Here is a 27,506-nt window from a genome sequence, read left to right as displayed (position 1 = left end):
ATGTCCACAGATTATTGGAAACCAACATCATAAATTCTATAATGTGTGTAGCATTAGAAGAGGAAGCACGGTTGTTCTGAGCTGACCAAATAAAGCTTCGCTCAAGTAGTGCCATTTAAGTAGAGTCTTGCAGGATACATGTTTGCAAAGAAGATAACATTGGAGATGTGGTAGAGGTGATAGTGAGTGGAAGCATATTAAAAATCAAGGAGATTTTTTGAAAGAGTGTGCTGCTCAGGAATCTACAAGTGTTTGATGTTGCATTTGGGTGAGATGAGATGAGAAAAGTAGTCCAGGGTAGGAATCTGAGGGCCTTTGGTCCATGCTAAATTTTGGACTTTATCTTGCAGACCAAAAGTTACAATTCAGATACCATCAGATGCTAGGCAAATGAAATCAGTGAGTGATTGACCAGACTGGTCTCCTGACCTCAAGTGATCCACCTGCCTCAGCTTCCCAAAGTGCTGGGATTACAGGTGTGAGCCACCACGCCCAGTCTATTTTTATTTTTTAATGACAAATAATAATTATATATATTTCTCACATATGCTGTGATATTTTGAAATATACATAAATTGTGTAATGGCTCGGTTGAGCTAATTAATATCTGCATTACCTCACATACTTAATTTTTTGTGGGTGAGAACACTTAAAATCTACTCTCCAGTGAGTTTCAAAATGCAATATATTGTTATTAACTATAATCACCATGTTGTACAATAGATCTCTTGAATTTTTTCCTCCTAACTGAAATTTTGTGTCCTTACGCCAACATCTCTCCACCACCCTCTACCTCTGCTCCTGGCAACCACCATTCTACTCTATATTTCCATGAGTTCAACTTTTTTAGATCTCACATATAAGTGTAATCACGTGATACTTGTCTTCCTATGCCTGGCTTATTTTACTTAGCATAATGTCCTCCAGATTCATCAAAGTTGTTGCAAATGACAGAATCACCTTCTCTTTTAAGGCTGAAAAGCCATGCATTCACCAATGGACATGTAATATTGATTCCATATCTTGGTATTGTGAATAATGCTTCAATGATGGACAAGTAATAGACTTGGTAAGGAATTTAACTTGACTGAAGGACAAAAGTAGCAAGTTGTTAGAAAGGGCAAAGTCAAGGAGACTTCCCAGATGTGAGACGTGGGAAACCGAGTGAATGGGAGTGCTAGTGGTTGGTAGGGAATTTGGGAGGAGCAGGTGTGAGGAAGGGTGACAATGAGTTTTGGGTGGCCCTATTGACCTTGACAGTTTCTCAAGGATGTTTAGGTGAAAGTATTTCAATTCATCTAATTATCTTAACAAGGCTACATGTTCAATCATAATAGTCCAGTTTTTAAAAATGCAGAGACAGAAGTCCAGAGAAGTTAAAAGAATTTTATGTTCTTACTCATAGGTGGGAATTGAACAATGAGAACACATGGACACAGGAAGGGGAACATCACACTCCGGGGACTGTTGTGGGGTGGGGAGGGGGGGGAGGGATAGCATTAGGAGATATACCTAATGCTGAATGACGAGTTAATGGGTGTAGCACACCAACAAGGCACATGTATACATATGTAACAAACCTGCACATTGTGCACATGTACCCTAAAACTTAAAGTATAATAATAATAAAATTAAAAAAAAATTTTTACTCAATCTCTCTCATCTGATTAGTGGCAGAACCAAAATTGGTAGGTGTTCCCTCTACTAGTCCACAATCGTTTTAGATAAGATCAGGATCCTTTGAAATACCTGTTCCTCATCTCCTTATTTTGGTTTTGGAATATTCTTATTTATAGGAAAAAACAGCATTATCAATTATGCCTTTATACTTGAAAGAAAAGCTTGAGAAAGTCAAATTCAGGAATCCTCAGAAAATAATTACGTCTTAGAAATGAATGAAAAGAGTGAGGATAGCATGAATCTGCATTTACATGGTGCACACCCCCCCATCCCCACCCGCCCCACCCTAGGAATCACCAACCTGTGCCTGAGTTCAGGTCATTTGCATAAACAAATCGCTAAAGTGGAAGAAATGTAAATTTGGTGTGAAAACAGTATTTGGTTTTAAGTTTTTCCCAAGTTATTGAGAGTGGCAAAGCTAGCTCCAAAAGAGTGAAACATAGGATGAAAGCAATAATATTTCTTTATGAAAATAGTTGCAATAGAATACCATCTAGTTGACTTCATCGTGATGATGTGCTGCTCGGAATATTCCTTTCTCCATTATGTAGCAAGTCAGTCTCTTTTGGACCAGAAGATTGATTCTGGTCTTTGTTTGTTTTTTAAATGGAGGGGTTATTTGTTTAGATAGGGGTACATGAATTAAACAGAATTCTAGCTCCTGATAATCTATGTGGGTATATCTCGGGAGCTAGGATACAGTTTGTTTGTTTGTTTGTTTTTTTTTTTTTTTTTTTGAGACGGAGTCTCGCTGTGTCGCCCAGGCTGGAGTGCAGTGGCGCAATCTCGGCTCACTGCAAGCTCCGCCTCCCGGGTTCACGCCATTCTCCTGCCTCAGCCTCTCCGAGTAGCTGGGACTACAGGCGCCCGCCACCATGCCTGGCTAATTTTTTTGTATTTTTAGTAGAGACGGGGTTTCACCATGGTCTCGATCTCTTGACCTCGTGATCCACCCACCTCGGCCTCCCAAAGTGCTGGGATTACAAGTGTGAGCCACCACGCCCGGCCGATACAGTTTGTTTTAGGGCTGCTGTAACAAATTATGACAAACCGGACTGCTTAAGAGAACAGGTATTCTCTCACAGTTCTGGAGGCCAGAAATTCAAAATGAAGGTATTGGCAGCATTGCACTCTCTCTGAAGGCTTTAGGGGAGAATCTTTCCTTGCCTCTTCCAGCTTCTGAGGCTACAGGCATTCCTTGGCTTGTGGCAGCATCACTCCATTCTCTATCTGGCTGGTCACATTACTGCTTCCCCTTCTGTGTATCTGTGACATCTCCCCTTGCCTCTCTTATGAGAACACTTGGTGATGGCATTTGGGGCTCACTCCCATAATCCAGGGTAATTGCAACATTTTAAAATCCTTCATTTAATCCCATCTGAATAGACTGTTTTTCTAAATAAGGTAACATAATCCAGGAGTGGGACTTGAGATCTTTGGATGACCATTATTCATCCTGTTATAGGCAGTGTAAGGTTGGATTCAAGGACTAGGCAAAGTAAGGTGGGCATCGGACATAGGGTTCAACTTCAAGGGAAGTCTTTATTGTGAGCAAAAGCAAAATGTCCAAACCAGAGTGGCAGTGTCAAGTGTCAGGCCCAAAAGATAAAGCATGGATCTGAATAAGAAGACACACCACACAGCTGGAACTCAGAAGGCAGCACTCTCCCTGATACTCAAGCAGGGCAGAGGCAGGAACCATTTTTCTGGTTGGGTGTTGAGATGTGATAGTGCGATATCCACCTGATGGATGGTGAATATCCATCCTGAAACAGTGTGTCTGTAAGGCAGGTTGATGACACCTGATTGAAATTGTGAGCCAACACTCCTGTAATCCCAGCGCTTTGGGAGGCCAAGATGGGTGTATCACTTGAGGTCAGGAGTTCAAGACCCGCCTGGCCAGCATGGTGCAACCCCAACTCTGTTAAAAATACAAAATTAGCCAGGGATAGTGGCGCATGTCTGTAATCCCAGCTATTTGGGAGGCTGAGGCAGGAGAAGCACTTGAACCCAGGAGGCAGAGGTGAGCTGAAATTGCGCTGCTGCACTCCAGCCTGGGCAACAGAGCAAGACTTCACCTCAAACAAACAAACAGACAAAAAAGAAATTGTGAGCCAAGTCAGCTGGGAACACAAATGTGTCCGAGAGAAGCTTGGGCTTGACTCCTGACTGGACTCATGTCCCTCCATTTTAGTTTCTATGTATTTCCATCTCTACCCCTCTGCCCCACAGTCCAACTAGTGTAAGCCAGAATTACATATACATGACTCAGCCCTTTCTCCCTGATAACATCTCTTGGCATATCCAAAGGGTCACTTGCCCACAAAGTTATCAGTGACCATGCTCTGACTTATCAGTATTATCTCCCTCAGGCCTGGTCACACAGGCTCCTTCCTAAAATAGTTCTCCTTATCTCCTGGCCTAGAGCAAACATGCATCTATCTGCCTGCAACAAGCAAAGTATTTCCCCTTCCACACAAATTCCCAGGAAAAGCAAACCAAAATGTAAAATGAAAACACTGAGTTTACTGAATTTTAGCACCACCACCTTGGTGTTTTTAAGTCTTAAAAACGTGTTAATTATCATAATGGTTCTGGCCTTTTTGAGCCTGAGCAAATTTTTGGCATAATGAATCAGGCACCAGGAGGATGTCATGTGCAGTGTCCGTGTCTTTCTGTAGCCACAGGACTGTCACTTGATTGCTCCCTGTGTGGTTATGGTTCTCTAGAATGGTTGACATAAAGCAAACAAATGATACTGCTTCCTCATGGCAGAGGACTGAGTAATCGGCACATTTATCAACCGCTGCTCGGCCTTGTGGCTGTTCAGATATTGGATGTGCCATGACATCGTTTCCTTTGTGGCTTCCTGATTCTGAAAACCTTTCCTGGTTAAACTTCTATCATACTATATCAAGAGTGATAATGAGTCTTAAACATATTTGGCATGTATGACTTTATTAAGAAAATTTGTTAAGGAAGCAGATGTTAATGTTTTGTTACATCCTTCATATTCTTGTGGACTTACTAAGGGAAAGCTTTGCTACATCAAATAAGGAGATGCCTTGTTGCAATTCGATCCCAAAGGAGATTTAATTTCAGTAGAGTTTACAACACATTACCCTCAAGGAGACAGAGAGGAAGGTCTCCATAAAAGATTACTTGCATCTTACTATACCTGATTTTCTCAGGCAGCACTTGCACCAGCAGAAGAAATGACAAACTGCTAATGGCAATCATTTGAAATATTCTGTGTCCCCAGTGACTCTTTTTTCTTATGTCTGTGTCGTACCCAAATCAGCAATACTAGAATCCTATTATAGTGGAAAGTTGTACTGAACACTTTAGAGACAGACACAAGTGTGGTAGAAAGATCATAGGCTCTGCTGTCAGATAGACACATTTTACCTTAACTTACATTATTACTCAAGTCATTTTACCTCCTCAGATCTGTGTCTTCATATATAAAATAGAGATAATAATGAAAAATCTATTTCAGTGTGTCTTGGTGCATGCAAATTGCCACCTAGATATTAGGCAAGTGTCAAGTATGGTCCTGTCACACTTACTCTGTCCTTGCTTTACATTCATGCTGGTTGGACTGTCCACCCCTGACAAGTCACACAGAAAACTCTGCCCACTCAGAGAATCCATGTGCATTTTTTTTTGTTATGCCGTATTTTTGTCCAATTGACTATTTTTCCACCTTACACTCTTTTGTTACTTTGGTCCCTGCAAAAAATTAGAATGGTTGGCAGACATTTAAGTGATGAGTTCTTGATCAACAAATGAAGAGTAATAAGAAAAATGTTTGCCTCAATGGCTTCTGAAGAGGATGAAGCATCACTTCATTAATAAAGTAGATAGCTTCTGCCTCTTAGACTGGACTCCCAAATTCTTGCCTAGAATCTTCAGTCTCTGGGGAAGAGAGGACTAAATCCAGTCAGAAATATATATACAACCTCCTGACCTGTTCTTAGGACTAATCAAAACTCACAGGTTTCCCACTGGGCAACTAGAAAATTCATAAGAATGAAGGAGTTATTTGGTTCTTGCTAAGTGAAGACAGCACACAGAAAATTACCCTGCTGACCACCACTTGGAATGGTTCTTTTCACAGGGCTTTGTGGACTCTTGTGCTGGAGGGGAAAGAATGCTTTCTTAACTTGAAAGTTTGTAGTTCGGTTCTGGGATAACTTAATTAAAGGCCCCACTGCCAAGAAGGATAGAATTAAAGATAAAAGTCTGGACTTTGAATATCCTGACTTTAAAGTTCATAAATCACCTTTGTATTTCACTGGATTCTATTGTATTTCCTCTTTTATTTAATAGTTGTTATTTTTCTTATTTTCTGGACTACTTAGTCTTGGGAAAGGTTGGAACACCAAATTAAGACTTCAAATGTAGTTTAAAGAGGATAAAGTGACATCTGGAGGACCTCCGTTTCTGACAATATGGGGGACTATATGACCAAGAAATCCTGCCAGTAGAAAAATGATTAGAAAACATGAATGCGGAGAAGCAGGCACTAGAACCAGCATTTGCTAATACTCTTTGGCTTAGAACCTGAACTTTATGGGCCATAAGAAATGAGGATATAACAAGAATTCCTGAAGTCCACACTAGGTGGGAGATAGAATAGAAACTTCAAAATAAAGGTTGGACATCCAAAAGTCAGCAATATCAGTGGGTGAACTAGGTAAAAAACAAAACAAAAAAGAAAGCAATCAAATTTTACAACCTGCCATTGAAGACTGAAGAAAAAAACAGTAGATATTCTAACCTGTTTTGACCATGGTTCTTGAAAATCTCTCATTTTTCTGGGGCTAGGAGATGAGCTATCTACAAATCTACTGTCCTGTATATAGGACAGTAATTAATTCTACTTGGCCCAAAAACCACCAAACAGAAAATTAAGTTTAATGTGGTTCTATTTCAGAGGTGCCCTTAAGCACTTAGAAAAACAGAATGCAAATCATCTCTGGATTAAGAACAACTGCACAGCAAATTAAATGGTAGATTAGATAGAAGAGAGAATTCATGATCGGATACATAGATCTGAATAAATTAATTACAACTCAACCCAGAGAGAGACACACACATAGAGGAAATACAAGAGGGGCAGAGGCATATAGTGTGATTACATCTAATATATAGCTAAAATTTGCATCAATTTTATATATGTAATTTATCAATATATAATATATCAATATATTATATATTATAATGTTTATATAATGTATTATATCTTATATATACATTTATTTATATATATATAAATAAATGTATATATAACTGAAGTTCCAGGGGAAGCTAGAGGGAATAGGCAGAGGCAATGTTTTACCAAGCTTAGGAATTTTCCAAAACTTTTGAAGACAATTTTTCAGACTCAGGAAGTCCTAAAGTCTACATGGATTCAGTAAAAATTAAATACATTAAATAAAAAGGTATTTAGGTTTAGACTGATGGTGGTTAAACTGTAGAAAACAGAAGACATAGAGAAGATCTTTAAATTACCCAGAGGAAAAAAATACAGATTACCTACAAAGCAATGACAATTAGAATCATGGCTGACTTCTTGAAAACAATAGTGAAACTCAGAAGACAATGGAATAATATCATCAGTATACCAACAGAAGGTAACTGTCAGCTTAGAAATGTACAACCAATACAACTCTTTTAGATTGGAAGCAAAGTAACTTCGGTGAAAATAAAACCAACTTACTATGAACAGATGAGTAAGGAAATTCTAAAGAACATTCCACAGGAAGAGAGAATATAGCTGCTAAAGGAAAGCCTAAGATAAAAAAATGGGGATCAAAAATTAGCATAAACTACAGTAAGCTAAAAATCATTGATTTTGAAAAATAGTATTGATACTAATGATTTCCAGATTAAAAAAATAGAAAACCAAAATGCTGAACCCAACTGCAGGTAACTGTGGTTCTCAAACTGTACTGAAGCACTCATGACATCCTAGTGAATGCACAGGGGCACTGCAGGATGTTTATATTTTCTAGGGAAACAGGGCAATGTATATTGGACACAGCACAGAGAGTCCTCAAGTTCACATTGAATCACACTACATTCCTTTGATAAACATATTTGATCAAACTCGGTTTTTGGATGGATGTTGCTATGAAAAAAATGCAAGTACCAAGAGAAAATCAATATAAAACAAGAAATATGGATGGAGATACCTGATTCGATTTCAAGATTTAAGAAGTTTTGCTGTGCCCAACAGGTGTACATATACTATTAGAAAGTAATAGTGGCTAAGAATCAAATAAAGATATTTTTTTCTTTTATTATAATTTATGTCTATTATTTTTTCAAATGACTACTCAGTTATTAGGATATGAATACATATTGTTTTTACTTAATAAACAAAATGATACTACTTAATACATAAAACAGTATTCCTTTTTGCCCAAGGGCATTATGAAAAATTTACAGAGACAAAAAATATGGGGAACCAAGGAAGTTTGAAAACATCTGGCATATAAATTGGTAGGGGGATAACTGGATCCTGGCATATAATTGATACGGGGATAACTAGTATTGATTACATTTTTATTTTGTTAAGTTAAATATGCATGTTAAGACTTCTGGAGGAAAAAAAATTTCATCTTGATATAAAAATTAGCCAGGGGTGGTGGCGGGCACCTGTAATCCCAGCTACTCAGGAGGCTGAGGCAGGAGAATCGCTAAAACCCAGGAGGTAGAGGTTGCAGTGAGCCAAGATGGTGCCACACACTCCGGCCTGGGCAACAAGAGTGAAACTCAGTCTCAGAAAAAAAAAAAAGGCCGGGCACAGGGGCTCATGCCTATAATCACGCAGATCACAAAGTCAGGAGATCAAGACCATCCTGGCCAACATGGTAAAACCCCATCTCTACTAAAAATACAAAAAGCTGGGTATGGTGGTGCGCACCTGTAATCCCAGCTACTCAGGAGGCTGAGGCAGGAGAATTGCTTGAACTCGGGAGGCAGAGGTTGCAGCAAGCCAAGATCACAGCACTGCACTCCAGTCTGGGTGACAGAGCGAGACTCCATCTTAAAAAAAAAAAAAAAAGATTATCCTTTTGATAGAGTATATATCTTCAAACTAGTAAATGTAAGGAAACAATCTTAATCAATCTCAAACAAGGCAAGATGGGAATTTTTTTATAGGAGGCCAAAAATAGGCACTAAGTAAGATTCTAAAATAAATTGAAACATATCAATAATGTCAATTCATGTAAATGCCATAAACTTTTCAGTTAAAAGGCAAAGATAGAATAAATCCTGCTATTTTCTATTTTCAAGAGATACACATAAAACTAAAAACTTAGAAAGATTGCATATATATAGGTTAAAAAATGATGTATGAAGAACATACAAACCAAAATGAAGCCAGTGTAGCTTTAGTAATGTTAGATGCTACCGACTTTAAAACAAAATGCATTACTGTTGAAGTCACCTCATGTCAATAAAAATTTGAATTCACCTGAAAGAGATAATTATTCTAAAATTGTACAAGTAACAAACAATTTTAAGACAATACATTTGATCACTGACTGCAGTTGTAAGTGATCAGATTAATGGAGAAAAATTATATGATCCTCCCAGTAGATGGATTAAAAGCCATTTGCTGTAAGTAAACATCTATAATAAAATTTCTCATCAAACTAGGAATAGATTCTATAACTTGATGAAGTATGCCCATTATTCTTTGTCACAAACATACTCCATGATGAGGCATTAAGTGCATTTCCTTTAAAATTAGGAACAAGATAAAAATGTTTTCTACTAAAACTCTATTCATCAATATATTTCTAGCTGAGAAAATAAAATTGAGTCCCCTTTCACATTATACCCACAGGAGACCATAATTTAAAAAAAGTTTTTTGTTTTGAGATAATTATAGAATAACATGCAGTGATAAGAAATAATACAGAGAGATCCCACGTAGCACTGTTCCCCAGTGGTGACTTCTTGCAAAACTGTACTACAATATCACATTGAGGGCATTGACGTTGATATAGTCAAGATAGAGAAGAGTTTCCATCACCATGAAAATCTCTCCTGCTGCCCTTTTATAGCCACCTGCACCTCCCTTCCCTCCACTCCCATTTCTCCTGTAACTTCTGGAGACCCCCAGTCTGTTCTCTGTTTCTACAATGTTGTCATTTCAAGAATGCTATGTTCAATGAAATCATATACTATGTAATCTTTTGGATTGGTGTTCTTCACTCAGCACAATTCCCTTAAGATTGATGCAGGTTGTGTGAATCAATAGTTTGTTCCTTTTCATTGCTAAGGAGTATTCCATAATATGGATGTACCATAGTTTTTCCTGTTTATTTTCTCATTTAAATATTTATTTAAATATTTTTCCCGTTTATTTTCCTAAATTTTATAGTTACCATTTTCCATTTAAGTCTGTGATCCGTTTTGAATTAATTTTTTACAATGTGAGCTTTATGTTGAGGTTCTTTTTCCCCCCAGCTCCAGTATACGTTTCAGTGTCATTTGTCGAAAAGGCTGTATTACTTCCTCTATTGCATTTGTACCTTTGTCAAAAATTATTTGGACATATTTGTGTGGGTCTATTTCTGAGTTCTCTGTTGTTCTATTGATTTATGTGTCTGTCTCTCTGCCAGTATGATATTCTCCTAGTACCTACTTAGTGTTTAGCAGTTATATAGAGTATCTTAATATCAGATAGAGTAATTATCTCTTATTATTTTTTATGATTGTCTAAGCCATTCTGAGGCTGTTATCTTTCCATATAAATTTTAAAATGAACTTTTTAAAAAGTTTACAAAAAACTTTCCTGGGACTTTGGTAAGAATTGCATTAAACTTATACATTTTGGGAGAATTGGGATCTTTACTATGTTGAATCATCCAGTCCATGAACATAGTATGCTTCTCCACTTGTTTAGGTCTTGATTGATTTCTTTCATCAACATTTTGTGATTTCCAGCATACATAGTCTATACATTTTTTTGTTGTTTATATCTAAGTATTTCATTTTATTTTTAGTGACTATTAATGGTGTTGTTTTTAGTTTTGGTTTGCACATGTTTATTGTCAGTATACAAAAATATGATTGATCTCTGTACATCAGTCTTGGATCCTAAAACCTTGCAGAAGTCATTTATTAATCCTAAGAGTATTTTTGTATATTTTCTTGACAGTGTGGACAATTGTGTTATCTGTATGATTTCTTCCTTTTTAAATTTTTCTTTTGTTAATTTTTTATATTTATTCCTTTTATTTTTATTTTACTTATTTTTCCAATCTGTGTGCCTTTTATGTTTTTCTTTTCTTGATTTATTGCAGTGTCTAGAACTTCTAGTAATAAGTCAAGTAAGAGTGGTGGGAGCAGACATCCTTGCCTCATTTTATTTTTAATTTTAATTTTTTTATTTTTTATTATTATTTTTTCCTTGCCTCATTTTCAATCTTAGAGCAAAAGCATTCAGTATTTCACCATTAAGTATGATGTTAGCTTTAGATTTTTTGTAGGTGCTCTTTAACAAGTTGAGATTATTTCCTTCAATCCCTAACTTGTGACCTTTTATTATGAATAAATGCATCAAGGTTTAAACATTTTATAAGAAAATTTAGGATAATATCTTTAGTACTTAAGAATAGGAAATAATTTTTAAAATATGTCATAAAAAGCGAAGAACAAAAGGAAAATTTCGATAAGTTTGAAAATGCTAAAATTAAGAACTTTTGTTCATCAAAACATAATACAAAATAAATGAGAAATAAAGCCATAATTTCAATTCCAGTATTTTCATGTACCAATGAAGAATTCATATCCAGAATATGTAAAAAACTCATAAATTATAGCAGCCTGGCATGGTGGCTCACACCTGTAACCCCAGCACTTTGGGAGATGAGGCAGGCAGATCACTTGAGGCCAGGAGCTCAAGACTATGAGATAACATGGAGAAACCCTGTCTCTACTAAAAATACAAATAATTAGCCGAGTGTGGTGGCACAGGCCTGTAATCCCAGCTACTCAGGAGGCTGAGGCATGAGAATTGCCTGAACCCAGGAGGGTTCAGCGAGCCGAGATCACGCCACTGCACTCCAGCCTGGGTGATAAAGTGAGACTCTGTCTCAAAAAAAAAGAAAGAAAGAAAGAAAGAAAGGAAGGAAGGAAGGAAGGAAGGAAGGAAGGAAGGGAAAGAAAGAAAGATAAAAATATAATTAAGCCAGTAGAAAAGCTTCTTGAATAAGCATTTCATTTAAGAGGAAATGTAAATTATTATTAAGCAGGGAAAATATACTCAACCTGATTAGTAATTAAGGAAATGCAAGTTAAAGCTTTAATAAGATACCATTTCACAGTGATCAGATTGGCAAAACCTAAAAACTCTGATAATATTAAGTTTTGCTGAGATATAAAGCAACTGGTGGGAGTGATTGGTAAATGATTTAGGAAAATTATTTGTCATTACCCAACAAGTGAAGATATATTTAACACTATGCCATAGCAAATCTAGCTCTAGGTTTATACCCTAGAAAAATTGTTGCATGAAGAGATGGGTTAATGGCAGCATTGTTTGCCATAGTAAAATAACTGGAAGCTACCTAAAAGCAGAGTCAGTTAAATTATGGAGTATTTATACAATGGCATACTTCATATTAATGGCCATGATTAGCCTATGGCCTCATGGCTCAGAATGGATGAATCTCAGAAACAATGCTATGAGAAAAAGCAAGTCAGAGAAGCATATGCTTGATTTCATTGAATTAAATGTTATAAATGGGTGAAATCCAGGACTAAATATTTGGAGTATATACTCACTAATACAAGTAGAAAAAAAATAAAGGAAAAGATTAACAAAATTCAGGAGAATTGTATTTGGGGGTAGAAGAGGGAGGGACTGGGTACACCTGGGACTTTAAACATTTTGGTAGTTCTGTTTCTCAGGCTGGGTGTTTGGTGCATAGGTGTTCATTTTATTAGTCTACATTAAGCTATATATACGTGTGTGTATGTATGTATATATACATATTATATATGTACATTATATGTATACACACTATATATATGCACACACATTATATATGTGTTTGTGTAAATTATGTGTGTGTATATTGCATGACCAATTTTCATAGTTTTTTTAAATTAGAGAAAATAGGAAAAAGGCTATGTCAGGTGCATTCACAGCAGAATGAAATTTAATAACAGTGAATTGTTTCAAAGAAGTAAGATAACAAAAAAAGTCAGCTTTTACATGTGATCTTCATTATCTAAGTCAGCTGTCCCCAATCTTTTTGGCACCAGGGGCCAGTTTTGTAGAAGACAGTTTTTCCATGGACAGGGATGGGGGATGGTTTCAGGGTGATTCAAGGTATTACATTTATCATTAGATTCTCATAAAGAGTGCCCAACCAAGATCCCTCACATGTGCAGTTCACAATAGGCTTCCGGCTCCTATGAGAATCTAATGCTACCGCTCATCTGACAAGAGGCGGAGCTCAAGCTGTAATGCTCCTTGCCCACTGCTCACCTCCTGCTGTTCAGGTCGCTTCCTAACAGGCCAAGGACCGGTACTGGTTTGTGGACCCAATACCATGGACCATGGTACCGGTTTGCGAACCCCTGATGTAAGTAAAGTTAGGGACTTTCATGTCAATTTGTTTTCATGAATTTATGTTATTTTTGCATTTTTTGAGGGCTCAGTTTTCAGAAATAGTTGAATTAACTTTTTAATATATTCACTGTAAGTTTTGCCTTCAGTTATGTAATCTTTCAAATATTATTCCAAGGTTGTTTTCCTATTATGCTAAAGGAATGACTAAATTGCTAAAATGGGAAATAAAATAAAGAATATTACTCCAGTGTTTTTTGCTTAGTAAGATATTGTGTGTTTTAGAAATGGTTTTCTGAGTATTCCTAATGAAGAAGAATTCTGTAATTGTTTTCTTCAAGTTTAGTAGATGAATTTCACATGTATAAATGTGCATGCCCATGTTTTTTGGCTTTCCTTTATCGATAATGACTATTGTCCACGCAGAGCTTCTCGGCATGGCCTCTGGAGTGTCTTAAAATATGTACAGTATATATGGCAGATTCAAGATCAGCTGGAAGCTGCTTTAGAAAACTGAAGAAATTGCAAGGCAACACTAGAACTTGATGTCTAAGTTCCTAAAAATGACTGTATTTTGGAAATTCAGTAAAACAGTTTTGTGTCTAGAGAACTCTTGGCATTCATTAAAAGCTTAAAATAAGAGCACTCTCCCCCAACTTCTATAAAATAAAGAAACCAAAAGGAACTACCTGAAATTTACTCAGTTAATTCAATTTAATTAAAAAAAATTCAATAAATGTTAATTGAGCATCTACCAGATAGTGCCAGATAACATTCATGGCACTGGGCATATAGCAGGGGACAAAACAGATAATATTAGGTAACAATAACAGACCAGTGGTTTCTGCTTAATTAGAAAGTTTCCCTTAAAAGGCAGTAAGCTTCTTAAGGGTATGACCTTGAGTTTTCTGTGACCCAGTTTTTCCTCAGCACTTAACAATGCCTGGCACATTAATATGTATTTAATGCTTATTATTAATTATTGTTCTTTACTGTTAGTACATTTAATATATGCTCAATGAATTTACCCCAAAGCCACACATCTTTTACCTGATGAAGCCGGAGTTTGAACCCAGCCTATTGGTAACAGGAAAAACAGTTGCCACTTCTTGTGAGGACACTCTGCACCAGGGCCTATGCTCAGGGCCTTATACTCATCATCGTACTTCGTCCCTTAGAAAGAGATATTATTATAATTTCTGTTCTTTTACATTTGCTAAGGAGAGCTTCACTTCCAACTATGTGGTCAATTTTGGAATAGGTGTGGTGTGGTGCTGAAAAAAATGTATATTCTGTTGATTTGGGGTGGAGAGTTCTGTAGATGTCTATTAGGTCCACTTTGTGCAGAGCTGAGTTCAATTCCTGGATATCCTTGTTAACTTTCTGTCTCGTTGATCTGTCTAATGTTGACACTTGGGTGTTAAAATCTCCCATTATTATTGTGTGGGAGTTTAAGTCCCTTTGTAGGTCACTCAGGACTTGCTTTATGAATCTGGGTGCTCCTGTGTTGGGTGCATATATATTTAGGATAGTTAGCTCTTCTTGTTGAATTGATCCCTTTACCATTATGTAATGGCCTTCTTTGTCTCTTTTGATCTTTGTTGGTTTAAAGTCTATTTTATCAGAGACTAGGATTGCAACCCCTGCCTTATTTTGTTTTCCATTTAATTGATAGATCTTCCTCCATCCCTTTATTTTGAGTCTATGTGTGTCTCTGCACATGAGATGGGTTTCCTGAATACAGCACACTGATGGGTCCTGACTCCTTATCCAGTTTGCCAGTCTGTGTCTTTTAATTGGAGCATTTAGCCCATTTGCATTTAAAGTTAATATTGTTATGTGTGAATCTGATCTTGTCATTATGATGTTAGTTGGTTATTTTGCTCGTTAGTTGATGCAGTTTCTTCCTAGCTTTGATGGTCTTTACAATTGGGCATGTTTTTGCAGGGGCTGGTACTGGTTGTTCCTTTCCATGTTTAGTGCTTCCTTCAGGAGCTCTTTTAGGGCAGGCCTGGTGGTGACAAAATCTCTCAGCATTTGCTTGTCTGTAAAGTATTTTATTTCTCCTTCACTTATGAAGATTAGTTTGGCTGGATATGAAATTCTGGGTTGAAAATTCTTTTCTTTAAGAACGTTGAATATTGGCCCCCACTCTCTTCTGGCTTGTAGAGTTTCTGCCGAGAGATCAGCTGTTAGTCTGATGGGCTTCCCTTTGTGGGTAACCCGACCTTTCTCTCTGGCTGCCCTTAACATTTTTTCCTTCATTTTAACTTTGGTGAATCTGACAATTATGTGTCTTGGAGTTGCTCTTCTCGAGGAGTATCTTTGTGGCGTTCTCTGTATTTCCTGAATTTGAATGTTGGCCTGCCTTGCTAGATTGGGGAAGTTCTCCTGGATAATATCTTGCAGAGTGTTTTCCAACTTGGTTCCATTTTCCCCGTCATTTTCAGGTACACCAATCAGATGTAGGTTTGGTCTTTTCACATAGTCCCAAATTTCTTGGAGGCTTTGTTCATTTAACAAACTGTCTCTCAGACCACAGTGCAATCAAACTAGAACTCAGGATTAAGAAACTCACTCAAAACCGCTCAACTACATGGAAACTGAACAACCTGCTCCTGAATGACTATTGGGCACATAATGAAATGAAGGCAGAAATAAAGATGTTCTTTGAAACCAACGAGAACAAAGACACAACATACCAGAATCTCTGGGACACATTCAAAGCAGTGTGTAGAGGGAAATTTATAGCACTAAATGCCCACAAGAGAAAGAGGGAAAGATCCAAAATTGACACCCTAACATCACAATTAAAAGAACTAGAAAAGCAAGAGCAAACACATTCAAAAGCTAGCAGAAGGCTAGAAATAACTAAAATCAGAGGAGAACTGAAGGAAATAGAGACACAAAAAACCCTTCAAAAAATTAATGAATCCAGGAGCTGGTTTTTCGAAAAGATCAACAAAATTGATAGACTGCTAGTGAGACTAATAAAGAAGAAAAGAGAGAAGAATCAAATAGATGCAATAAAAAATGAAAAAGGGGATATCACCACCGATCCCACAGAAATACAATCTACCATCAGAGAATACTACAAACACCTCTACGCGAAGAAACTAGAAAATCTAGAAGAAATGGATAAATTCCTCGACAAATACACCCTCCCAAGACTAAACCAGGAAGAAGTTGAATCTCTGAATAGACCAATAACAGGTTCTGAAATTGTGGCAATAATCAATAGCTTACCAACCAAAAAGAGTCCAGGACCTGATGGATTCACAGCCGAATTCTACCAGAGGTACAAGGAGGAACTGGTACCATTCCTTCTGAAACTATTCCAATGAATAGAAAAAGAGGGAATCCTCCCTAACACATTTTATGAAGCGAGCATCGTCCTGATACCAAAGCCTGGCAGAGACATAACCAAAAAAGAGAATTTCAGACCAATATTTTTGATGAACGTTGATGCAAAAATCCTCAATAAAATACCGGCAAACCGAATCCAGCAGCACATCATAAAGCTTATCCACCATGATCAAGTGGGCTTCATCCCTGGGATGCAAGGCTGGTTCAACATAGGCAAATCAATAAATGTAATCCAGCATATAAACAGAACCAAAGACAAAAACCACATGATTATCTCAATAGATGCAGAAAAGGCCTTTGACAAAATTCAACAACCCTTCATGCTAAAAACTCTCAATAAATTAGGTATTGATGGGATGTATCTCAAAATAATAAGAGCTATCTATGACAAACCCACAGCCAATATCATACAGAATGGGCAAAAACCGGAAGCATTCCCTTTGAAAACTGGCACAAGACAGGGATGCCCTCTCTCACCACTCCTATTCAACATAGTGCTGGAAGTTCTGGCCAGAGCAATCAGGCAGGAGAAGGAAATAAAGGGTATTCAATTAGGAAAAGAAGAAGTCAAATTGTCCCTGTTAGCAGATGACATGATTGTATATCTAGAAAACCCCATCGTCTCAGCCCAAAATCTCCTTAAGCTGATTAGCAACTTCAGCAAAGTCTCAGGATACAAAATCAATGTACAAAAATCACAAGCATTCTTGTACACAAATCACAGACAAACGGAGAGCCAAATCATGAGTGAACTCCCATTCACAATTGCTTCAAAGAGAATAAAATACCTAGGAATCCAACTTACAAGGGATTTAAAGGACCTCTTCAAGGAGAACTACAAACCACTGCTCAATGAAATAAAAGAGGATACAAACAAATGGAAGAACATTCCATGCTCATGGGTTAGAAGAATCAATATCATGAAAATGGCCATACTGCCCAAGGTAATTTATAGATTCAATGCCATCCCCATCAAGCTACCAATGACTTTCTTCACAGAATTGGAAAAAACTACTTGAAAGTTCATATGGAACCAAAAAAGAGCCCTCAGCGCCAAGTCAATCCTAAGCCAAAAGAACAAAGCTGGAGGCATCACGCTACCTGACTTCAAACTATACCACAAGGCTACAGTAACCAAAACAGCATGGTACTGGTACCACAACAGAGACATAGATCAATGGAACAGAACAGAGTCCTCAGAAATGATGCCACATATCTACAACTATCTGATCTTTGACAAACCTGACAAAAACAAGAAATGGGGAAAGGATTCCCTATTTAATAAATGGTGCTGGGAAAACTGGCTAGCCATATGTAGAAAGCTGAAACTGGATCCCTTCCTTACACCTTATACAAAAATTAATTCAAGATGGATTAAAGACTTAAATGTTAGACCTAAAACCATTAAAATCCTACAAGAAAACCTAGGCAATACCATTCAGGACATAGGCATGTGCAAGGACTTCATGTCTAAAACACCAAAAACAATGGCAACAAAAGCCAAAATTGACAAATGGGATCTAATTAAACTAAAGAGCTTCTGCACAGCAAAAGAAACTACCATCAGAGTGAACAGGCAACCTACAGAATGGGAGAAAATTTTTGCAACCTACTCATCTGACAAAGGGCTAATATCCAGAATCTACAATGAACTCAAACAAATTTACAAGAAAAAAACAAACAACCCCATCAAAAAGTGGGCGAAGGACATGAACAGACACTTCTCAAAAGAAGACATTGATGCAGCCAAAAAACACATGAAGAAATGCTCATCATCACTGGCCATCAGAGAAATGCAAATCAAAACCGCAGTGAGATACTATCTCACTCCAGTTAGAATGGCCATCATTAAAAAGTCAGGAAACAACAGGTGCTGGATAGGATGTGGAGAAATAGGAACACTTTTACACTGTTGGTGGGACTGTAAACTAGTTCAACCAGTGTGGAAGTCAGTGTGGCAATTCCTCAGGGATCTAGAACTAGAAATACCATATGATCCCGCCATCCCATTACTGGGTATATACCCAAAGGACTATAAATCATGCTGCTATAAAGACACATGCACACGTATGTTTATTGCGGCACTATTCACAATAGTGGAGAGTTGGAACCAACCCAAATGTCCATCAATGATAGACTGGATTAAGAAAATGTGGCACATATACACCATGGAATACTATGCAACCATAAAAAATGATGAGTTCATGTCCTTTGTAGGGACATGGATGAAACTGGAAAACATCATTCTCAGTAAACTATCGCAAGGACAAAAAAACCAAACACCGCATATTCTCACTTATAGGTGGGAATTGAACAATGAGAACTCATGGACACAGGAAGGGGAACGTCACACTCTGCGGACTGTTGTGGGATGGGGGGAGGGGGGAGTGACAGCATTAGGAGATATACCTAATGCTAAATGACGAGTTAATGGGTGCAGTAAAACAACATGGCACATGGATACATATGTAACAAACCTGCACATTGTGCACATGTACCCTAAAACCTAAAGTATAATAATAAAAAAATAAAAAAAAGAAAGAGATATTATTACCCCCTTTTTACTAGTAAAGATTCTTTTTTTAAATTTTCTATTTTTAAAATTTTTTGAATTTTTTTTCAAACGGAGTCTTGCTCTGTTGCCCAGGCTGGAGTGCAGTAGCACAGTCTTGACTGACTGCAACCTCTGTCTCCTGGGTTCAAGCGATTCTCCTGTCTCAGCCTCCCAAGTAGCTGAGATTACAGGAGCACACCACCTCTCCCACACCACCACACCCGGCTAAATTTTTTTTTTTTTTTTTAGTAGATGTGGGGTGTTGCCATGTTGGCCAGGCTGGTCTTGAACTCCTGAATTCAGGTGATCCACCTGCCTCGGCCTCCCAAAGTGCTGGGATTATAGATGTGGGCCACCATGCCTGGCCACTGATGAGGGTTTTAAGCCTCAGACTACTTAAGTGCCTTGCCCAAGATCACCCTCTGGGTCCATCCCCTTCAAATACTTCCAATTTTCACAGCCTTTGTATCTGTGGTGCCAGAGTATCCTTGGCTACCTGCAACAGTGCAGCTCAGTTTATTAACTAATAGGACCACATGGTGTCATGTAATCTGTTTGGCTGATTTTCTTTCCCCACTAAAGTGACTAATTTGTTTTACAGAATTGACCACATCAGCTAGTTATTTTAATGGTAAATCAAATAAAGCTTTTCCATTTATTTTGTCTCCAACTGCCATAACCTGGCTAAATTAGACACACCTAAATTATAATCCAAGATCAGCCACTTAGTAATTGTGAAATCTTGGACAAATACTTAGCCCCTCTAGGTTTCTAACACCTTATCAGTAGAGATGAAGGTAATAATTCCTACCTAGTCTGGTTAATGAGAGGATTAAATCAACAAAGCTTTAGCTCCTAACCCAATGCCTGACCCTTAAGGAGTTTTGTTGAGCAGCACCTGCTGTTACTACATTTATCATTGTTGTTTTTAACCTTAACATCTAATTTCAATATTATCTTTGTTCTTTGGTCTTTACTAACCTCCCTGACCTAAGTCATATTCTCTTAATCTAACAAATCACCAACTTCTTTCAAGATAGGCAGAGTTACTTACTTGCTCCTCACTGGATTTGCTCCTTTGTTATGGAGCTTAAACTGTGTTATAACAATTTATATGACTGTGTTATAAAAAAGATCTCTTATTCTGTACCCTCTCTTCTAATTACATATATTTTTAATGCAGGTTCATTCATCTTTTCACTGCCAGCTTCTTCATTTTGCCTAGCATATAAGTGCTATCGTGTTTGTTGAATGAATAGGTCATATCATTATTCACAGTGAATAAATAGGTCAGTTCTCTTTTGTACATTATTGCTAATGCCATTGATGGTATTACTTTGATTTTGATATGTGTAAGGACAGTGTAGTGTTTACAAATATCATTTTTGTATGTAATTTCATGTCTTTTCATTAGAATATTCCTGTCTCACTTTCCATAAATATTTTCACTGTCTATGGAAAGGGTATCGATTTTTATTTTTTGCATTTTTTGTCTTGCTAGTGCTATATTACAAATTTTTTTCTTCTGCCATTTCTGCCATAGGACTTTATAAAAAGACTTTCTTACTTTCACTTAAACTTTTATTTCCCACGTTACTTTAAGGTATACATTTTACTCTTTCCCCCCATCATTAATACATTACCACTTGACTCTGTCATTAGGCTGTCAATCTGTAAAACGCTTGAGAAAGAAAGAGAGACCTTATTTTAAATAGGCCTGATACTTTGCTAAAGAGGTTGGCGCACTGACTACAATTCTATTCTTGTCAAGAATAGGCTTTTGAAATTTCAAGGAGAAGAAATGGAATTTAGAAGAGCTACTAAACCATGAAAGACCTAGGAAGGATAAAACAAGTAAAATGAAGGAGAAAACAGTAAAATCCAAAGACATTGCTAAATAGACAAAATTCACTACAAAATTCTAGAGAAATTCCCTGCCTTATATTGAAATAACTCAATATGCAACAAAGAATGCCCTGAATGGCCAGACTTAGCACCAAGGCATGAAACTCTCTTTAAGCCATGAATATCTTAAGGGAAATTATAGCAGTTAATTGTTAGTGGTCAGAAAACGAAACATTTTTAAATTGAATTTCTAGATTAAGGTGATAGAGGTTGGGGTGTTGGGGCCAGATGAGAAAAGAACAAGGAAACATTTAGTAACCATTCTCCAAATACTGTTATGCAAATGGTGATAACAGGTAGTTCCTTCATTTCCAATGAAGTTTAGAGGAGACAAATGTAATCATGTAGCAAAGTTAAGTGTCAAACATGAAAGGGAGTTGAAGTGTCAAACGTGAAAGGGTAATGAAGCAGGAGAGATTTATGTTAGAATTCAGAGAGACTTCCTGGGTTCTGAAATCCTCTAATATGTTACTAAGCAGAGCAGGATTCGCCCCACAAACAAGGCTGGAGAGTTTTCCAAGATTCCAAGTCATTAGGCAGGGTTTCCAGGGACAGCACTGCCACAGCCCCCATTGTTCTGTGGGATATTCTGACCTGATTCACGAAGAAAGCCTATGGAATCGTATGGGCTTCACACTTTGTATGAAAAGGTGGATGGCAACCAAGCAGGAGAATACATCAGTTCCTTCTGAACATGGGGCTCACACCAGCCCATTTGCCTCATAATTGTATGCATGCTAGAGCAAATGAGAAACTGCAGTTAACTTCCTCTGCTGAACGTAAGAAGAATTTATATTTTTGCTTAAAACGGAATGGTTTTCAATGCAAAGGCATTGATAAGGTTAAAGTTTCATACTGAAAATATCCTATATAGACAGCAATCGGTGTAGGGGTGGAGAAAGTACACTCTTTAAACTGCTTCCATGGAAAATTTCAATCAACTGCTAGCTTTTGCTTCACAAAACTTTGACATATGTCCCTTGACCTTTACCAACTACCCTTTCACGTTTGACACTTAACGTTTGCTACATGATTAAAATTCAGCGTTAATTAATTTCAACACTATCAGTTAAGTTATATTTAGCTAAGAACACTCACTTTTGTCTTTCGTGAGTAGCACTGCAGTGTTATTACAAAGAGGTAGTCAGGAGGGCAACATAGATACGAGGAGAGAAGAATGATTCAGTGTGCAGATAATTGTTTTGAGTGAAATTTAGCTCAGTATTTTTGTTCCTGTCCTCAGTAGAACTGAGATTTAGCACCTCCCGTTGGCATTTAGCCCCCACCCCCACATAGGAGGAAGCTGTGCGGGGCGGGTGCTGAGAACGAGCCACACCAGAATTAAATTATAGCACAATTCTAACACTGGCGAGAATTTTATCTGGCCAGCTCTTGAGTACAAACCTGGTGATCCCAAAAGAAAGAATCTCTGTGTGGTGTGTTATCATCCTCAATGAGGAAGGTTGACATCGTTGTTTAAAGAGCATCACCCGAAAAGTGGTAACCATTCCCAAAGAAACCAGTAGCAGCCAGAATATTTAGCCATAGCAAAACTGTAGTTCTAAACTTAAAAAGTCACCCATGAGGTTGTCTTATTGATGATTTATTTTATGATGTGACTCACTAGAAATGAATAAAGCCCAAGAAATTTGAGCTCTTTCTCTGAGTTTAGCAAAGTGAGAAAACATTTTATTACTTTCTTTATTCCATGCTCTTTTGCTCTGTGAATGGATTATGGTTAGAAGGTAGATATGCAAATCTTGCTTTTACCTGAAGCTCAAAATGCTGTAGAACCATTATAATTGCCACTCTTTGGGATGCTGGCATGAAATCGTGGTCTGTAAGATTACTGTGCCACTGAAATACTGTCATTTAGATGCACACACAGGACAGGCAGAGAGAGGTTCTCTGCTTGGTAGATAGTGCAGGTGAAACACAATTTATATGTAAGATGCCCATAAATGTCTTACTGAGGTTCCAGTAATAGATGTTGGATTCTTTGAGACAGTATACCCAGGTAGCCTTCAATTTTTTTTTTAAAGAAAAAAATGTGTTGCATTTTTATTTGTGTATCACAGAACATTTTGCCTCCAATAATTCAACACTTATGTATCAGAATTTGGTTCCATGCCCTCAGCCTGTCCACCACCTATAGTTGGAGGGCACTGCAGATTTTGTCTTTTCGCCTACCCCCGGGGAAAATTCCAGCCTTCGTTTGCCAGGGATTTAAGTTGCTTCATTTTAGTACTCAAGTGATTCAACATCAAGTCACATTTGTCTTGTCAGGCACTGGTAGAATGTCCCTGCACTAGTAACTGGCCTTAGATTTTAATCCTAAGCCAAAGCTACCTTGTGTTCTTGATGGGACACTAGATACCTATTTCGGTCCCATTGTTGTGGGACTAGGAGGATTAGAGAGAGACTTTGGGCTGTATATAGGAGGGTATTTTTATTACTGATGTATTTAGATTTAGTAGATTTAATGTTTAAAGATTGGGTTTAGAATAAAGATAGTATTTGATTTTTATATATATTTTATAAAAGGGGGTGGGTTAGTTTGAAGTAAGTTTATAGTGGCGTTAAAGTAGGGATATAGAAGCAGGATAAAGATAGTTAATTAAATTGTAATAGGTTTATAATTTATGATTGTATATGATTGTTGTTAACTAATTTAGATGTTTATTATTTAGGTTTTGTTTTAAAGAGTTTTGTATTGGTTTATTTTATAATTTTTGCTATGGTGTTTAGATAGTTGTAGTTTTAGGTTTGTTTAGGTTTTCTACGATTTTTGTTGTATTTTTAGATAAAATAGAATATTTGAAGTTATTAATTATAGAGAATAAGAATTTATAAAAATATACTTATTGTTGTCTTTGAAATGAATTAAATATAGAAAATTTTATTTTATTTTCTTATTATTTTTTAAATTTCCTGCCTCACCATTGCATGAGAACCTAGTCAGCCTTCTGGGATGAAGTCTCTGGCTTTTTTACGCCAGCATCCTGGAATCCTGTTTCTGAACTCTAGTCTTATTCTTAAGGTCTTGGCCACCATTGAAAACATTCCTGGTTCAGCTTCCCTGTGGTCGCCTCTGACCTGGGTCTCCTCTGGATTTGCTGTCAGCTGCTCATTTGCTTGTCACAGCAGCCCTGCATCCTTCCACCTCCAGCAGTCACCAAGCCTTCTGGATACTCTGATTTATTCTTCAAGCTGGACTGACTCCCCATACCAGGCTGCACTCCAGCCTGGGTGATAAAGTGAGACTCTGTCTCCAAAAAGGAAAGAAAGAAAGAAAGGAAGGAAGGAAGGAAGGAAGGAAGAAAAAAAGAAAGAAAGAAAGAAAAATAAAAATATAATTAAGCCAGTAGAAAAGCTTTTTGAATAAGCATTTCATTTAAGAGGAAATGTAAATTATTATTAAGCAGGGAAAATATACTCAACCTGATTAGTAATTAAGGAAATGCAAGTTAAAGCAGAAGCTGAACAGATTTCCAGGAGCATGTGTACCACCCCAGTGTGCTGCTCTGTTCGAGGTCCTATTTCTTGACCTTGGCTGAGTCCTGCCATAAGGTTATGCAGGAAAAGGCTGAGCTTTAATATTAGGGGAGCATCTATAGATGAAAGAGAGGAAATCATCTGCTATATTTAGGAGCAAATAAAAATTTTAAGAGTGGGAAGGTCTTATTGAAATGTTTTCTAGTCCATGAATCCTCTAGTCTTTTTTGGCTTCATTTGGTATATTATAAGATGAAACATTATTTTTATGTCAAATATTTACTTTCAAATGAAAATTTTAAACACCTCTGTGTTTTGCCATATCTTTCTTTGATGTTGACTGGATAGATGGCTGTCCATGCCTTGCGGTTGAAGATGGTTTTATTTTTATAAATTATTTTTCTCTCTGTTTTTGCCTTTTCAGGTATTACACAATGGCCTCGTTATGGAAATGGAGCATCCAACTGTGGGGAAGATTTCCGTCCCAGGTCTGAAAAGTTTTGGTATTTTCTCTAACATCTTTCTTTATTAATTGTCCCATATGCTGTTTACTACAGGTAGCTTATGAGCTCCAAAACAACTTTCCAAGACATTATCCAAATTTATAACGTTGGGTAAAAGGGGAATCCTAGGACTGCACTCACAAAAATGTATGCTGAGACTATGGCATTGTGTCTTAGCTCTAAGGAGTGTTGGATTGTCACGATGACAAAAAAAATGCTCACCATTTCTTAATTCCATTTTGTGTAATCACGTGCTCACAAAAGTACATCATGTAGTTATCAACAGGTTGATAGTAATAGGTATGGCCAATAACAAGAAATAAAGTGTCATTCATATGAGAATTGGAAAGAAAGCCAGGCAAGACGTAACTGGAGTCTGAGGAAGGCTACTGACTGCTCAGGCTCGGGCATTTTCTTTCAGAACTGTGGTTTAAGGTATGGATCTTGGCTTTACAGATCAAGAAACTAAATGTTTTCAGTACACCCAGAATAGATTGAATTTTTGTAAGTTGACTCATACTAAACCAACTCACCAGAGACTGCTGCCTAAGCCGAAATGCCAGCTTCTTTACTTGCAGAGGGAGCTCTCATTTCAGCAGCCAGTAGCCTCATGCCTACTCTCAAAGCATCCTCTTAGATGGTGCATTTAAACTGTAGTGAGAGCTTGTGACCAATACATTTCCCTCCCACAGCCTTCATTTCTCTGATAATCATAATATTACCTTTATCAGATATGTTGTTTCTCTATTCCAGGCATTGCTGGAAAATCCACATTCCAGCAGTGGAGTTCCACATTATTTGTTCATTGTGTCCATATTTTCTAGACTATACACAAACCAAGCACTTACTTTTTTTCTTTTCTTCTGATGGAGGTCAGTGAAATTAGCTAGGATATAATTTTTGTTATTGTTTTTTCCTAAAACCATTTCCTGGCCATCTTACTTGGAATTTAGGTATCTGCCAAACTCCTCAGTCACCTCAGTCAGGTGGCATAGAGTATTTACTTCTACAGGTATCTGATCTCATTTATTGAAGGACTATTCTTGTTAATTTTATCCTAAATAGAATCTAATTCTAAGATTTGGGATCAGCTTTATAATAATCTCCCATAACCTACCAGATAGTGACCACTCACACATGAAAAGGGTAAGAAGAGGGAAGTATGATGAATAAAGAAAGTTGAAGAGAAAATTCTAACATTCAAGAACATAAGGAACATTATGCATGGATTAAGGAAGGTAACTAAGAGAGCAGGTATAAGCAAATGAAAAACTGAGATTACATGTTCTAGGGAAATGTTATATGGTATAGAAAAGTGATAGAAAAAAATGTTGACAAAAGCTAAGAAGTTCATTAGTTCATCCACTCATCTATATTGCTGAGTATATACTATGTGCCAGGTACTGCTTTGGGTCCTAAAAATACAAAAATAAACCAGACAACTTCACCCCTGGCCACCTGGAGCTGATACTTAATAGGAAGTTGCATGATATAACAACCAACAAATGTTTCTATAACTGTAAGTCATAAGTGCAAAGAAAGAAAGAAGAATGTCCTGTCATAGAGAATGATAGGGGTCAGGTGGGGCTTCTGTAGTTTAGGTGATCGAATAAAGTCTCTCTGAGAGGCAGACTTATAACATGACACTGAAGGGCAAAACGAATAGAGGATAAGCATTTCCAGCAGAGGGAACAGTATGGGAGAAAACCCCAAGGTGATGAAGAGTGGGGTGTGTTCTAAGCCAGGATGAAAGGTGGGGAAGTGGGGCAGGAATGAGACTGGAGAGATAGGGAGAGCCTGGGGGCCCTGTTAAAGTTGGGTTTTCTCTCATTTTAAGTAGGGGAATAAAATGACACAATTTACAGCTTAAAGCCAGCCGTCAGGTTAGGAAGTGATACAGGAGTTTAGGTGATAGTGTCTTAAATTAGGGTCATGGGAATAGAAATAAAGAGAAGGGGGTGGTTAAAATAAAAAATGTAATCATAGGTCTTTGAGTATTAGATCTTTAGAAAACATCTGGTCTAGTAGTTCTTGATATTTAAACAGTAAAACTGATTTTCCACATGAAGAATCCATAGCTAACACAGATGGAAGCAGAGTTAGGCTGATTGATAGGTTAGCACTCCTATTTAGCTTTCCTCCTCTGCTCACCATGCTGTGGTCTTCCACACATCTCTCCTTGGAAGTCTGGGCCCTGAAGAACCAGTGATCACTTAACCCCACAAGTTTACAGATGAGATCATACAGGGGTTGGTATCCCCAACACATTAGAGAAAGGGTAAGCATTTGAAAGTCAATATGATTGTCAGCATGACAATGAGGAAAAAAGTAAGTCAGTGGCCAACCTAGAATGAACTCATTGGAGGTAACACTCTTTCAATCAGGCATAATTTGCTGACTT

General features: G+C 37.4%; 1 protein-coding gene across 2 annotated transcripts in view; it reads left to right on the top strand.

Moving 5' to 3' along the window:
* SUGCT (succinyl-CoA:glutarate-CoA transferase) overlaps positions 1–27,506 on the top strand; it is a 769,733-nt gene that overhangs the window by 630,334 nt on the left and 111,893 nt on the right. For both annotated transcript variants that reach the window (XM_055293359.2, XM_055293357.2), the window contains one exon: positions 25,027–25,090. In XM_055293359.2, the coding sequence (XP_055149334.1) occupies positions 25,027–25,090 (64 nt within the window). The remainder of the gene's footprint in view (positions 1–25,026; positions 25,091–27,506) is intronic.

This window comes from Symphalangus syndactylus, chromosome 9, assembly GCF_028878055.3.
Source record: "Symphalangus syndactylus isolate Jambi chromosome 9, NHGRI_mSymSyn1-v2.1_pri, whole genome shotgun sequence".
Taxonomy (NCBI): domain Eukaryota; kingdom Metazoa; phylum Chordata; class Mammalia; order Primates; family Hylobatidae; genus Symphalangus; species Symphalangus syndactylus.
The sequence above is the reverse complement of the archived record's forward strand: the minus strand, read 5'-3'. Positions and strand labels throughout refer to the sequence as shown.